At 60.9% G+C, this 11,127-nt stretch overlaps 1 protein-coding gene across 1 annotated transcript; it reads left to right on the top strand.

The window, feature by feature from the left end:
• The first annotated feature begins 307 nt into the window (after positions 1-307).
• PLEKHA2 (pleckstrin homology domain containing A2) lies at positions 308-10,735 on the top strand. The gene is made up of 12 exons (XM_027901214.1): positions 308-359; positions 3,358-3,521; positions 3,649-3,705; positions 4,782-4,830; positions 4,937-5,034; positions 6,999-7,145; positions 8,555-8,704; positions 8,785-8,853; positions 8,973-9,043; positions 9,565-9,628; positions 9,923-10,000; positions 10,347-10,735. Exons 2-12 carry the CDS (start codon positions 3,381-3,383, stop codon positions 10,674-10,676), a joined length of 1,254 nt encoding a protein of 417 aa, XP_027757015.1. The 5' UTR covers positions 308-359; positions 3,358-3,380; the 3' UTR covers positions 10,677-10,735.
• The last annotated feature ends 392 nt before the right edge of the window (positions 10,736-11,127 follow it).

Here is an 11,127-nt window from a genome sequence, read left to right as displayed (position 1 = left end):
CCCACACCAGGCTGGTATCGGGGCTGGCACCGGGCTGGTCCCAACCCCTCCCCGTGGCGGCCCCGGGGGCACGGGAGGGACACGGACGGAGGGCGATGGGACGGAGGGCACCGACCCCCCGCCCCACGGAGCCGCCCCGCACTCACATCCGGGGCCGGGTTTGCTAATGACAGACGTAATTAACCCGGAAAGAAGCGACGGCGGAGCCAGGGGCACACCCCCTCTTCTGCCCGCCCGCCCTCCTCCCGCCGCCGCCCGGCGTGCGCAGCGCCCGCAGCCCCGGCCTGGCCACCGGCCCCGCCGCCCCCCGCCCGCTCCGCCGGCCATGCGCGGGGGGCGCAGCCCAGGGACGCCGCGGGGTGAGTGCCGGGGCCACGCGTGTACGGGGAGCCGCCCGTGGGCAGCGCTCGCTCTCGGGCGCTTCTCGAGGGACTCCACGGGGCGGGCTGGGATCCCCTGCTGCCCCCTCCCCTTCCTCCCTCCGGCCCCTTTCCCCCGACTCCCCGGGCTTCCCAGGCTTCCCGGGGCGGCGGGAGGCGTCGGTGCTCCCGGCGGGGAGAGCGGGCGGGGAGGCGCCCCCAGGGCTGGTCCCCCGGTGCCGGGATGTGGCGGAGACTTGGGTCGCTGCAGCTGGAGCATCCCTGCCCGGGCTGGGGTCGAGCCCTCCCGGTGCGAGCGGCTTCTGCCCGGCGGTGCCTGCAGCGAAGGGTCGGGGAAGCGGGGGGCAGCGAGGGGGTCTCCGCTCGGACGGACGAGGTTTGGGGAGCAGAGGGGTCCCTGTAGGAGCCCCGGGAGTACTGTGGGCACCATCGCCGCCGAGAGTCTGTGGGGCTGGAAGCGAGCGTGCGGCGGGGATGAGGGGTCTGCAGCTATTCGCTGTGTTCCCCGACTCTTTGTGGCCAGATAAAGAACTGTATCCTGGCTGCTCCCAGCCTGCTCCCAACAGGTTAATCATTTCATTAAGGCAGATGTCTGGAATTAGCAGGAGCGAGTTGCTGGGCTCTGCCTACCCCGTCCTTCTCTCGGGTCGGGACAGACATCGCAGCACAAGCTCCTGGAGCTCCTCTGCAAGAGCAGGTCGGAGGAAGTGGCGCTGCAGCGGCTGCGGCTCCGCTGCCTGGGGCACTGGGGCACTCACTGGGCATCGCAGCTCCCAGCCCTTCTGAAACGGGGCGTCCTCCTGCACCCCAGCCACTGCCAGGGCAGCTCGGGCAGAGAGGCGTGAGAGAGGAGGAGGAGGAGGATGCAGTGGCTGCCCGCTGGTGTGATGGGTGCTGTGGAGTGAGGTGCCAAGGAGATGGCTCTGGCAGTGCAGCTGTGATGCTCCAAATGTCGGGTCTCCCGTTGCCTCGGGTTTTGCTGCTGCAGAGTGTCCCTGGGTCACTCCTGTGGCTGTAGCTGTGCTGGGAGCAGGACAGAGCAGGGCACGAGCAGTCGTGACGGTGTGGTGGAGTGCTGGTGTCCCGGGGTTCTTCCCGGAAAGTCTGGCTGTGTGGCTGCACACGAGGCCTCTGAGCCACCCGTGGCCCCAGAGGGGAATTGGGTGCTGCGTGGACTGTGCCCTGCTCCTCCTGCCTCTCCCTGGGAAGCACATCCCCAGAGTGTTTTGCTGTAAACTTCTTCCCTAGACCAACTACTTGCCATCTCATTCACTGAGTCAGGAAAGAGGTGTCTGTCTTTTTGGGACATTAGGACTGAAAAAGCTCGAAAGCTGGTTGCTTCAGAGGTAGGACAGAGTCCTGGTAGTGCACATCCTCTGGGGTGCTTCACTGGGAGATGGCATGCATTCCTAAGCAGAATGTGGTAATGAGCTCCTGAGGGTTGTACTTGGTGTAATGCTCGGAAAGTTTGTCGTTTTTGGGTGGCAGATCAGCCTCTGTGAATCAGGGGGGAGCATCATCCATAAACCTTGGCTCTCAGTGCCAGAGCTGGAAATGCTACTTTTATCCCTCTCCTGTGGAAGAGTGAAGTTCTCGGTGTCCCCAGGAACACAGAGCTTTGTGTCCTGTGGGCAGTGGGATGTGAGGGGACAGGCTGGGGGCTGAGGAGGGGGCAGTCCCAGTCTCCTCTGCCCAGAGCTTTGTGCACATCCAAGTGCAACCTGAGGTCAGTGTGCACAGAAGGGCTGAGCTGTTTTGTGGGGTCCCAGGCGAGCCTGTGGTAATGAAGGATGGTACTGGAGGGACCTCTGGACTCTTATTATCAGCAGAAGGAAGAGTTTACGAGGCTTGGTGTGAATGTGTTGGTGTGGTTGAAGGCACCTGGCAATTGGCTTTCCACGTGCCTCCCCACCACAAAAATAACCCCACAAAAAAGCAGTGAGACATGAAGTGCCCCACATAAACTTTTGCACTGGGGCACCTGTGTTGGTCTAAAACAACCTCTCCCCCTGCAGCAGCACAGTTCCCCATCAGCCAAGCCCCAATACCCATCTCTGAAACGCTGGTGATAAACTGAGGTCCTGACAGCAGGTTGACTTGTGTTCTGCCTCCTCTACCTTTGCAGCTGCACCCCAGCTCTTGCACAACCCTTGCCTCCTCGGGCCCCACTCCACTGCAGCTCAAAAATAGTATTTCCTCCTTTTCTGCATGAGGTCTCTTATTTGTGTAGCTCTGCTTTTGGCACCTGCGTGATCACCCCTCTCCTGCCAGACAAACCACACCGGCTTCGCTCTCATCCTCTGGGTAACGGCCGCCCCCAGCCCTTCCCTCCACCCTGCTCTGTGGACAGGGGGCTCTGCCCGGGCCGTGGGACGTGTCCTGCCCACCCACAGCTCCCGGTGCCGCTTCCTCTCCCCGCGTGGGGCTGGAAGTGACGGTGTTCCTGCTGCAGCCGAGGGGGGCTCGAGGGAGACTTTCTGGCCCACCCTGGCTGGGGGACAGTGCCATGGGGGGTCCATGCCCCTGGCAGACCCAGGGGCACGGTGTGGCCCCGCTGTGATGGGTCATTGTTTGCCCTGCTGACTCGGCATCCTGGCTGCACAGATTTTCTGCTGGAGTTGCAGATTGTTTCCCATTTCCTGGGAGTGAGCTCGGGCTCTCTCTAGCACACAGTTTGCTTCGGGATTATTTTTTGCCACAGTTCCCAGGGATCTGGCGTCTCACGTCAGATCCTTTGTGGCTGCTTTGTCCTCTCTCGTGGGGGTTGGTGGCTCTTGGGGCTGGGAGTGACGGCTTGGTAGGTTATCCCTTTCCTCTCCCTCCGGTGAGCTCAGATGTGGCTGAGCGGCTGTGCTGACATCCTGGCACATCTGGCTCCGCTGGGCTGGGATGGCTGTGAGTGCAGGAGCAGCTCCCTGGGGAGCTGGGGCTGTGGGAGCAGAGCACCCACCCCTCCCTGCCCGCCCTCGCTCCGCAGGGTGATGCCAGAAGGAGCCCGGCATGCCGTACCTGGATCGGCAGAACCGTATCTGCGGGTTCCTGGACATCGAAGAGAATGAGACCTGTGGCAAGTTTCTGCGGAGGTATTTCATCCTGGACACCCAGGCCAACCACCTGCTGTGGTACATGGACAACCCTCAGGTAGGCTCGTGTGCTGGGAGTGTAGCCGAGGCTGCTGCTCGACCCCGAGGACACAAACGACAGCCTGGCTCGCCCCTGCCACCTTCTCCCTGTCATTCACCTCCCATTGCTCATCCCTGTGTTGCAGAACCTGGCCATCGGAGCGGGTGCTGTTGGATCTCTGCAGCTGACCTATATCTCCAAGGTAATGTCAGGGTGGGGCAGAGGGGAAGGTGGATTCTCCCTGTTATCCCCTTATCCATGCAGCATTCCCAGGAGAGGTGATGGCTTGCCCTGGAAGCACCCGAGGCCAGGTCCTGGTCCTGCCTGAGCTCGTGACAACCTCCCTGGGGTGGGAAACTCACTCTGTGTGTCTTAACAGTGTCATCCGGCTCCAGGAGAAGGCAGAAATAGTGCAATAAGTGACAACTGTTGCAGGACCAGTGAGTGAGACGTGGAGCTGCAGCTGTGAGAGCAGAGAGCAGAGTCCTCCTCCTGCAAGCGGCCCCTCAGCCGCTGTGGGGGGAGTGGGGGGCTCGTGGCTGCCACGCCGGGCTCAGCTCGGCTTTATCCTGGAGCCGGATAAAGAATTGGACAGATCTCTCTGTTCCTGCTGAATCATGATTTATAAATTAAGCACAGATGAAGCAACGCCGGGAGGCTGAGCCTTCCCCATTTCAGAAAGAGCCTCACTTACAAATTATATAGGTTTTAGTTTAAATGAAAATTGCTGCAGGACAGAATTTGGTCACAAACTGCGTGGTTGGGTTCTGCCAGCAGCTGGAACTACCAACAGTAAATACACCAGAAAAATGGAGGTTTGCTTGAGAAAACATATTTAAAGCATTATGGACTGGCTCTGAAGAAGGAGGGCTGTCAGAGTAAATACTCCACGAATGCTGTGCTTGGAGCCCCAAGGAATATTACTCTTATATAAATGATTCCTACTCTTTAGGGAGAAACCACTGCTATTTTCCCTCAATTTTCTTAATTGCTGACAAGAGCCACTGTGTTAGTCCAGAAGAACTCATGTTTCCAGGGCCTCTGAAAGCTTTCTGTCCTGTGCTGCAGAGTGCAGCCAGTGCCGGGGGGGATGCGGGGGATGGAAGTCCTGGCTCCGTGCTGACCTTCCCCTGGGATCCTGCACCCACTGCTGCGTGTGGTCGGTGTCACTCTGGCACGGGCCAGTTCCCAACAGCTGGAACCTCATGTCCAGCTCTCGTGCCCACCGTGAGCATGGGCTGTTACCCCTAATTTTTGCCCTGATTTGCTCTGTCACAGGTTAGCGTCGCCACCCCGAAACAGAAGCCGAAAACTCCGTTCTGCTTTGGTGAGTGAGGGGGACCCCAGCGGGCTGTGAGCCTCAGGAGGCTGTGGCATGGCCATGAGCCCTCCCAGCTGCTGCCAACTGTCCTTGTCCTTCCCTTCCCCGGCAGTTATCAACGCTCTCTCCCAGCGCTATTTCTTGCAAGCCAGCGATCAGAAGGATCTGCAGGACTGGGTGGAGGCGCTGAACCGGGCCAGTAAGATCACGGTAGGTCACTTAATGCTCTTCTCAGATATTGCCTCCACCATCCCCAGGGGTTCTCCTGGTTGGGATTTACTGGGTGTGTCTCTCTTCACCCTCCCAGCCCGGCTCTGGGGGACAGGGGCTGTGCCCCAGGAAGGTCCTGTTGGAGCCGTCCCCATCCCTGCCTGCTCCGGGGCCCTCTCCCTCCTGTTGCTCCTGCTGACTGGGATCAAGCCCAGCCAGCTCCTCGCTGTGGCTGTCAAAGGGCGTCTTTCTTGTGCTTCAATAACTTATTTACCCGATTTTTATTCTTCCTGGAATGCCGGGTCTTGTGATGAGGCGCAGCGAGTGCCCTGCGCTGTGGGGAGCGGCGAGGCGGGCTGTGCCTACATCCAGAGGGGCTCGTCTGCCATCTCCTCTCATTTCCTGGTGTGCTCACAGGGCCGTGAGGGAATGGTCAGTGACCCAGCAGCTCGCAGAGTCTGTGCTCCGCAGCTGCCCGGAGCTCCCGGCGATGGGGGATGTGCTGAGCTCCCTCCCCGTGGAGGGGGAGCCTCATCCCCAGGCTGGGGGGGACGCTCAGCTGGCAGTGCCTACGCCGGGGGCTCGGGGCTGGGGGCTTCTCCCTGCACCTGGAGGGTGGGGGGGGCCCTGTGAAGGGGTTGGGGGTTTCTGCAGAACTGCAGCGAGCAGTGGGGCCAGTGCTTAATGTGAGCAGAGTTCCGCTAGACCGTGCACTGAGGCGTGCTGTTTATGGTGTGTAAGCTCAATGCAAGGAAAAATCACGGTAAACAGTTTAGGTTTGGGGCCTAATCAGATGCGTTTTTTCTTTAAAATCCCTGGAGTGCCGTGTTGTAGCCTCTGTGGCAAACTCATCTGCAAGATCAGACCTGGCTTGTATTTTCTTTTTTTGTCTGCAAAGACATTGTATGACAACCTCTGTGCCTGCAGCCACCAGACTGCAGGGGCTCTGGCTCGTGCCTTCTCTTTCTGGGTCCAGGTGATGTTGGCCACAACGTTCACCTCCAGAGCTGGGTAGAGCTGCAGCCAGAGCCTGCCCTGGGTGTGTGTCTGGCTGTACCATCAGTGTAGATTCCTCTGGGGTTGCTGCCGGGGCAGGGGTGTGGGTGGAGGGTCTGCCAGGCTGGCAGAGGTGGGACCCGGGGTGATGGGAAGATTAGATACATCTTCTACCTCTGCAAGAAACTGTGGTGATTTCCATACCCTGGTGCTGGGCAGCCCTTCCCGACTCTGGCTGTGTCCCAGCTGGCCGACCGGCTCTTCCAGCCCTGCAGGGAGGACTTGTCACGGGCTGGCTGGGAAACTCGGGGCTACTGGGCTGTGGGTGACGCTGCCACTCTGCCCTGCTCTGGGGGGAAAGCAGGAGGGTGGCTTGGAGCCAGAGACCCCACTAATGGCAGTAAGGGAGTGGAAGTGCAGTCTCGGGAAGGGAAAGCTGGAAACACACCTTTTTCTCCAGAGCCAGGTGCCAGGGGGAAGGAGCTGGGAGGGGGAAAGGGAAGATGCTGGTGCTGGGAGCAGGGTCCCTGCAGCACAGCCTGTGCCCAGGGGTGTGAGGCCACGCTCAGCAGGGTCACAGCCAGGCTGGGGGGCTCGCTAGCGCCCGGCTGTCGGCTGTGGACGTGCAGCTCAGCCTCGTTAAGGACCCAGCTCCTCATTAAGCCCGGCTGTAAGTGGAGCGGGGACAATTAAAGGAGCGAGTGTCCCACAAACGCACTGAGCTGCAGAGGCGAATCACAGGTGCCTCTGAGGTGATGCTTAATCATTCAGCACCTCTCATCTCCCATCTGGGTGCCTCCTGCAAGCCGCCCAGGGGGGCCCACACCCTTCCTAACTGGGGTGCTTGTTCAGGTGTTATTTTTTGAAGGGATGTTGCTGCATTAGACAGAGACTGGGGTGCCCAGTGCAGGTGTGGGGCTGCCCTGCATGGTCGCCCTGTGCCCTTCATCCCTCTGTTTCTCCCACAGGTGCCAAAGGGCGGCAGCGTCCCGCCAGCCACGGAGATTGCCAAGGCCCCAGTGGTCCCCCAGGCCCAGGAGAGGAAGCCCCAGGTGGCCTACAAAACAGAGATTGTCGGGGGGGTGGTGGTCCACACGCCCATCTCCATCAACCAGGTGAGCTGGTTTGTGCTTCTGTTTCTGGAAACCAGCGTGGTACCCTTCCCACTGCGGGTGTAAATGGCTGCTCTGAGCACCCTGGGGCACCTCTGCTTTGTCTTGCTCTGAAGTGTGATGAGATGAGGGGTGTGAGGAGGAGGAGGAGGAAGCCACGAATCCACTCGGCTTCCTGGCCATCACCATCCACCCACCCATCCTTGGTCCAAATCCCACCTGGAGGTGCCCAGGGCAGGGGGACTGGGCTGTCCTGGGGGCGGTGGCTGGCACTGCTTGCTGTGGCTCCGCACCCCTTCCCTGGCACCGGGCCGGGTGTGCTCGTGGCCGTCAGCATCGCCCACTTTTGGGCTCTCGTCCAGCTCTGGGTCTCACTTCAGCCCTTATCAGTGGCAGCACTGAAAATAGAGCGCAGAATTAGATCATTGCAGCGGTTTCTGCTTTTAACACTCCCCTGGCCGCGGGGCTCGGCGGGGCTGTGGGGGTGTGTGCAGGGGAGTGGGGTGCAGAGGGGTTTTTTGGAGGTGGAGCATCAGCTGCCACAAAGTTCCTGTGCTCTTGCTTCTCTTTCTACCTGAAATGGCCATTCCTCTGCTGCAGCTTCCTGGGTGCGTCTGTGGTTTCCTGGCTGGTGCTGCTCCGGGGCCGCAGTGGGGAGCCCCACACTCTGGCTGCACCCCCAGGCTGGCCAGCAGCATCACCCCAGCTCCAAGGGGTGACCCTCCCTGTTGCAGGAGTGTCCTCACCACTGGCTTTGGACAGCACGTGTGTAACACCCAGCAGAGCTGGCACAGCCCCAAGCGAGGGGCAGAGGCAACGTCCCCATCCCAGCAGGGCCAGAGCTCTGCTCTGCTGCTCTCTGGAGGGGCTGGGTGGCACTTTAGGGCCAGCCAAAAGGTTGTTTGTCTGTCCTGGGGACACTGAAGCAGCTCTGGTAGGTGCTGGAAGGCACAGGGCAGGCAGACCGTCGGCTTAACCGCACCGGCAGTCGCACCGGCACGGGGCCATATAAGGCTGGTGGCAGGCAGGGCCACCCTGCTGCCATGGCAATGGCAAACCTCAGCGAGCGGGAGGAAGGGGTTGGAGGGATGGGGAAGGAGCTGAGCGCAGCAGATGTTTCATCTCAACCATCCTCTTCGCTGCTGGGGGGAAGGGAGGGCGCTGCCAGGGCCATGCTGGCCCTGGGGCAGGGTCCACCCCTTGGGGTGCTCTGGGACGTGCTGGGGGGACCCAAGGGTGGGTGCTGGGCTCTGGCTCGTTCCCTGCCTGTGTCCAGCCCTGCCATTAGCCCTTGGCTCACACACTGTGCTGGGGGCTTGCCTCAGGTGGCTTTTCCCTGCAGCTGGCTGTCCTGCCTTCCAGCAGGGAATTCCCCTCCCTGCTCCCGGTAACTCTGCTCCCTCTGCTTGCAGAACGGTGGGGACGGAGGGGAGGGCAGCGAGGTGGGGGCTGCCCACCCGCTGCTGCGGCGCTCGCAGAGCTACATCCCCCCCTCGGCCGCCAAGCCGCCCGCCGGGCCCCCCGTGCTCAAGAGCGGCTTCTGCGTGAAGCAGGGGAACGTGGTGAGTGCCAGGGCTGCTCCAGGGCTGCCTGGGCAGGGAGGGTGGCAGAGCCCAGCACCTAGCAATTTCCTCTTTTCCAGAGGAAGAGCTGGAAGCGGCGGTTCTTCGTTCTGGATGAGTTTTCCATCAGTTACTACAAGTGTGAGCAGGTGAGCAGCCCCCGCCCGGGACCCCGAGCGGAGCTCTGGCGCTGCTGCTGTGCCGGAGCAGGGGCCTGGGTGAGGCACAGCCCAGCCAAGCCCATCAGCATCTCCTCCCACCTCTGCAGGACAAGGAGCCCTTGCGTTCCATTCTCCTGAAGGACGTTTGCAAGACCCACGAGTGCCTGGTCAAGTCTGGGTAATGCTCCCGTCCGTGTTTCCCTGCCCCAGGCTGTGCCGGGCCGGAGCAGCCAGCGGGACCTGCTGGTGGGAGGCAGCTCTTGAGGTGTTTGCCCAGGCAGCTGCAGTGTCTTGGGAAGTTATTGCAGCAAACGCTGATAAAATCAACATAACTTAAAGACCCGCAGTGAAAAGTGACCTAAGAAAACAAACCTCTTCAGCTAAAGTGAAGATAGACTGTATTGACGTATCTCTGAATTGTTTATTCCTAATAGCTAATAGTAAGCTGACATTTAAAATGAGCTGGGAGCACGGTGGGTTATGGTGAGGGAGGGCAGGGCTCTTCCTGCTGATGGCAGAGATGGGGAGGGTGTGTGGCTGAGGGTCTATGGGGAGCTGGAGTCTTCCCAAAATCCCAGTGAGATCCAAGGTTTGCCTTCAAAATGTTTCTCCCCGGCACACCCCAGAGATGAGGATAAACAGAGGTTTATCCATGCACAATGGCTGCTGGTGTGACTGTCTTTTTCTCACTGTTTCTAGTGACCTCCTGATGCGGGACAACCTCTTTGAAATCATAACAAGCTCCAGGACCTTCTACATCCAGGTGAGCAGGCGAGGCCGGGGTAATTTTCGGAGCAGTAAGTTGGGCTGTTCCCTGCAGCCCCTCAGCAGTGGACATGAACAGATGGGGCTGGAACACATGAGTTACAGCTGAGAGAGAGCTGTGGGGGGGTTTCACTTCTCCCTTGGGCTTATTTGTGATAGGGACTGTTTGAGAGCAGGAAGAGGCAGAGCTGAGCCTCGGGAATGCCGGCACAGCGGGTGCCTCACGTGTCCGTGCGTGGCTGCAGCACGGGTGGCAGGAGGCACAGCCTCACTGGGGCTGGTGTGTTCGCAGGCAGACAGCCCCGAGGACATGCACAGCTGGATCCGGGCGATCACGGCCGCAGTCCAGGCCCTGAAGACCCGCCCCAGGGTAGGTCATGTCCTTTCTGCTTCATGTTTAGTGTCTAATGGAGTTTATACCAATGTGTGAGAGATTTATTTAGCGGATGGTGTGAGTGCTTGGTTAGACTGATTCCAGGATGAGATCCCTGCCCTCCCTGGCTTTGCCAGTCGCTGGAAAAGCTTCCTTGAAAAAGCGGAAGAGTGAGATTCAGCTGTCAAGGTGGAGCAGGACGAGCCCTGCTCTGCTCCGAGGCACCAGCGAGAGGCTGACGGATGGCAAAGGCTGTGGAATTTCCCTTCGCTCTGGGCTCTTTTCTCTCCTGCAGTGCGTGCCGGGCAGGGCACAGCAGCCTCACTCTGCCCTGTCCTTGCAGGAGATGTCCTTCATGAGATCCACCTCCATGGGCAGGCCCGCCGGCTCCTCGGCCCCATCGCGGCCGGCGGCGGAGGAGCGGAGAGCGCCGTGCAAGGCCCCGTCCAGCTCCTCCTGGCAGCCCTGGACGCCGGTGCCGCAGGGGCCGCAGGCGGAGGGGAAGCGGCCGGAGCCGCTCAGAGACTCGGTGTTCGTGCCGGCCCTGACGGAACGCGCCGGCAGAGCCGCGCCGGGCACGCGCCTGCGGCACCGCTCGGAGCCGCAGCACCTCAAGGAGAAGCCCTTCGCCTTCGACCTGGACGATGAAAGCATCCGGACCTCGGACGTCTGACCGCGCACCGAGCCGCCCCCCCGGCTCCACCCGCGGCTGCCGGGGGTCCCTGAGGGGCCATTCGGGGTGGGCTCTCCCCTCCCCACAGCCCTGCCCTGCCCTGCCATGTGGGATCACTCCGGACCTGCATCCCGGTGCCCTGCTCTGCGGAGAGCGGCTCCCTGGCTGCTCCTGCCTGGGCTTGACCCCAGTGGCTCCTGTTTTGGAAGGTGCCTCCAGGCACTGCCAGCACTTGCTGTGTGGGGCAGGAGGTGCTGGGGACCTGGATGAGGGGACACCTTCTGCAACTCCATCATTTCCCCCAAAAACCAAGTCTGGAGGAAGCGGCTGGAGGTCTTGGAAGCGTGAAGGGAAGTGTGGCCTTTCTTGTGTTTGAAAAACGTTTCTGCCCCCTTTGAAGCTGCTCAGGCTCCCCAGGAGTGGGGAAGAGCTGAGAGATAACCAGCCCACA

The sequence above is a fragment of the Empidonax traillii genome, unplaced genomic scaffold (genome assembly GCF_003031625.1).
Source record: "Empidonax traillii isolate 1590-97213 ecotype Southwest subspecies unplaced genomic scaffold, ASM303162v1 scaffold766:size301553, whole genome shotgun sequence".
NCBI classification, from domain to species: domain Eukaryota; kingdom Metazoa; phylum Chordata; class Aves; order Passeriformes; family Tyrannidae; genus Empidonax; species Empidonax traillii.
The sequence above is the reverse complement of the archived record's forward strand: the minus strand, read 5'-3'. Positions and strand labels throughout refer to the sequence as shown.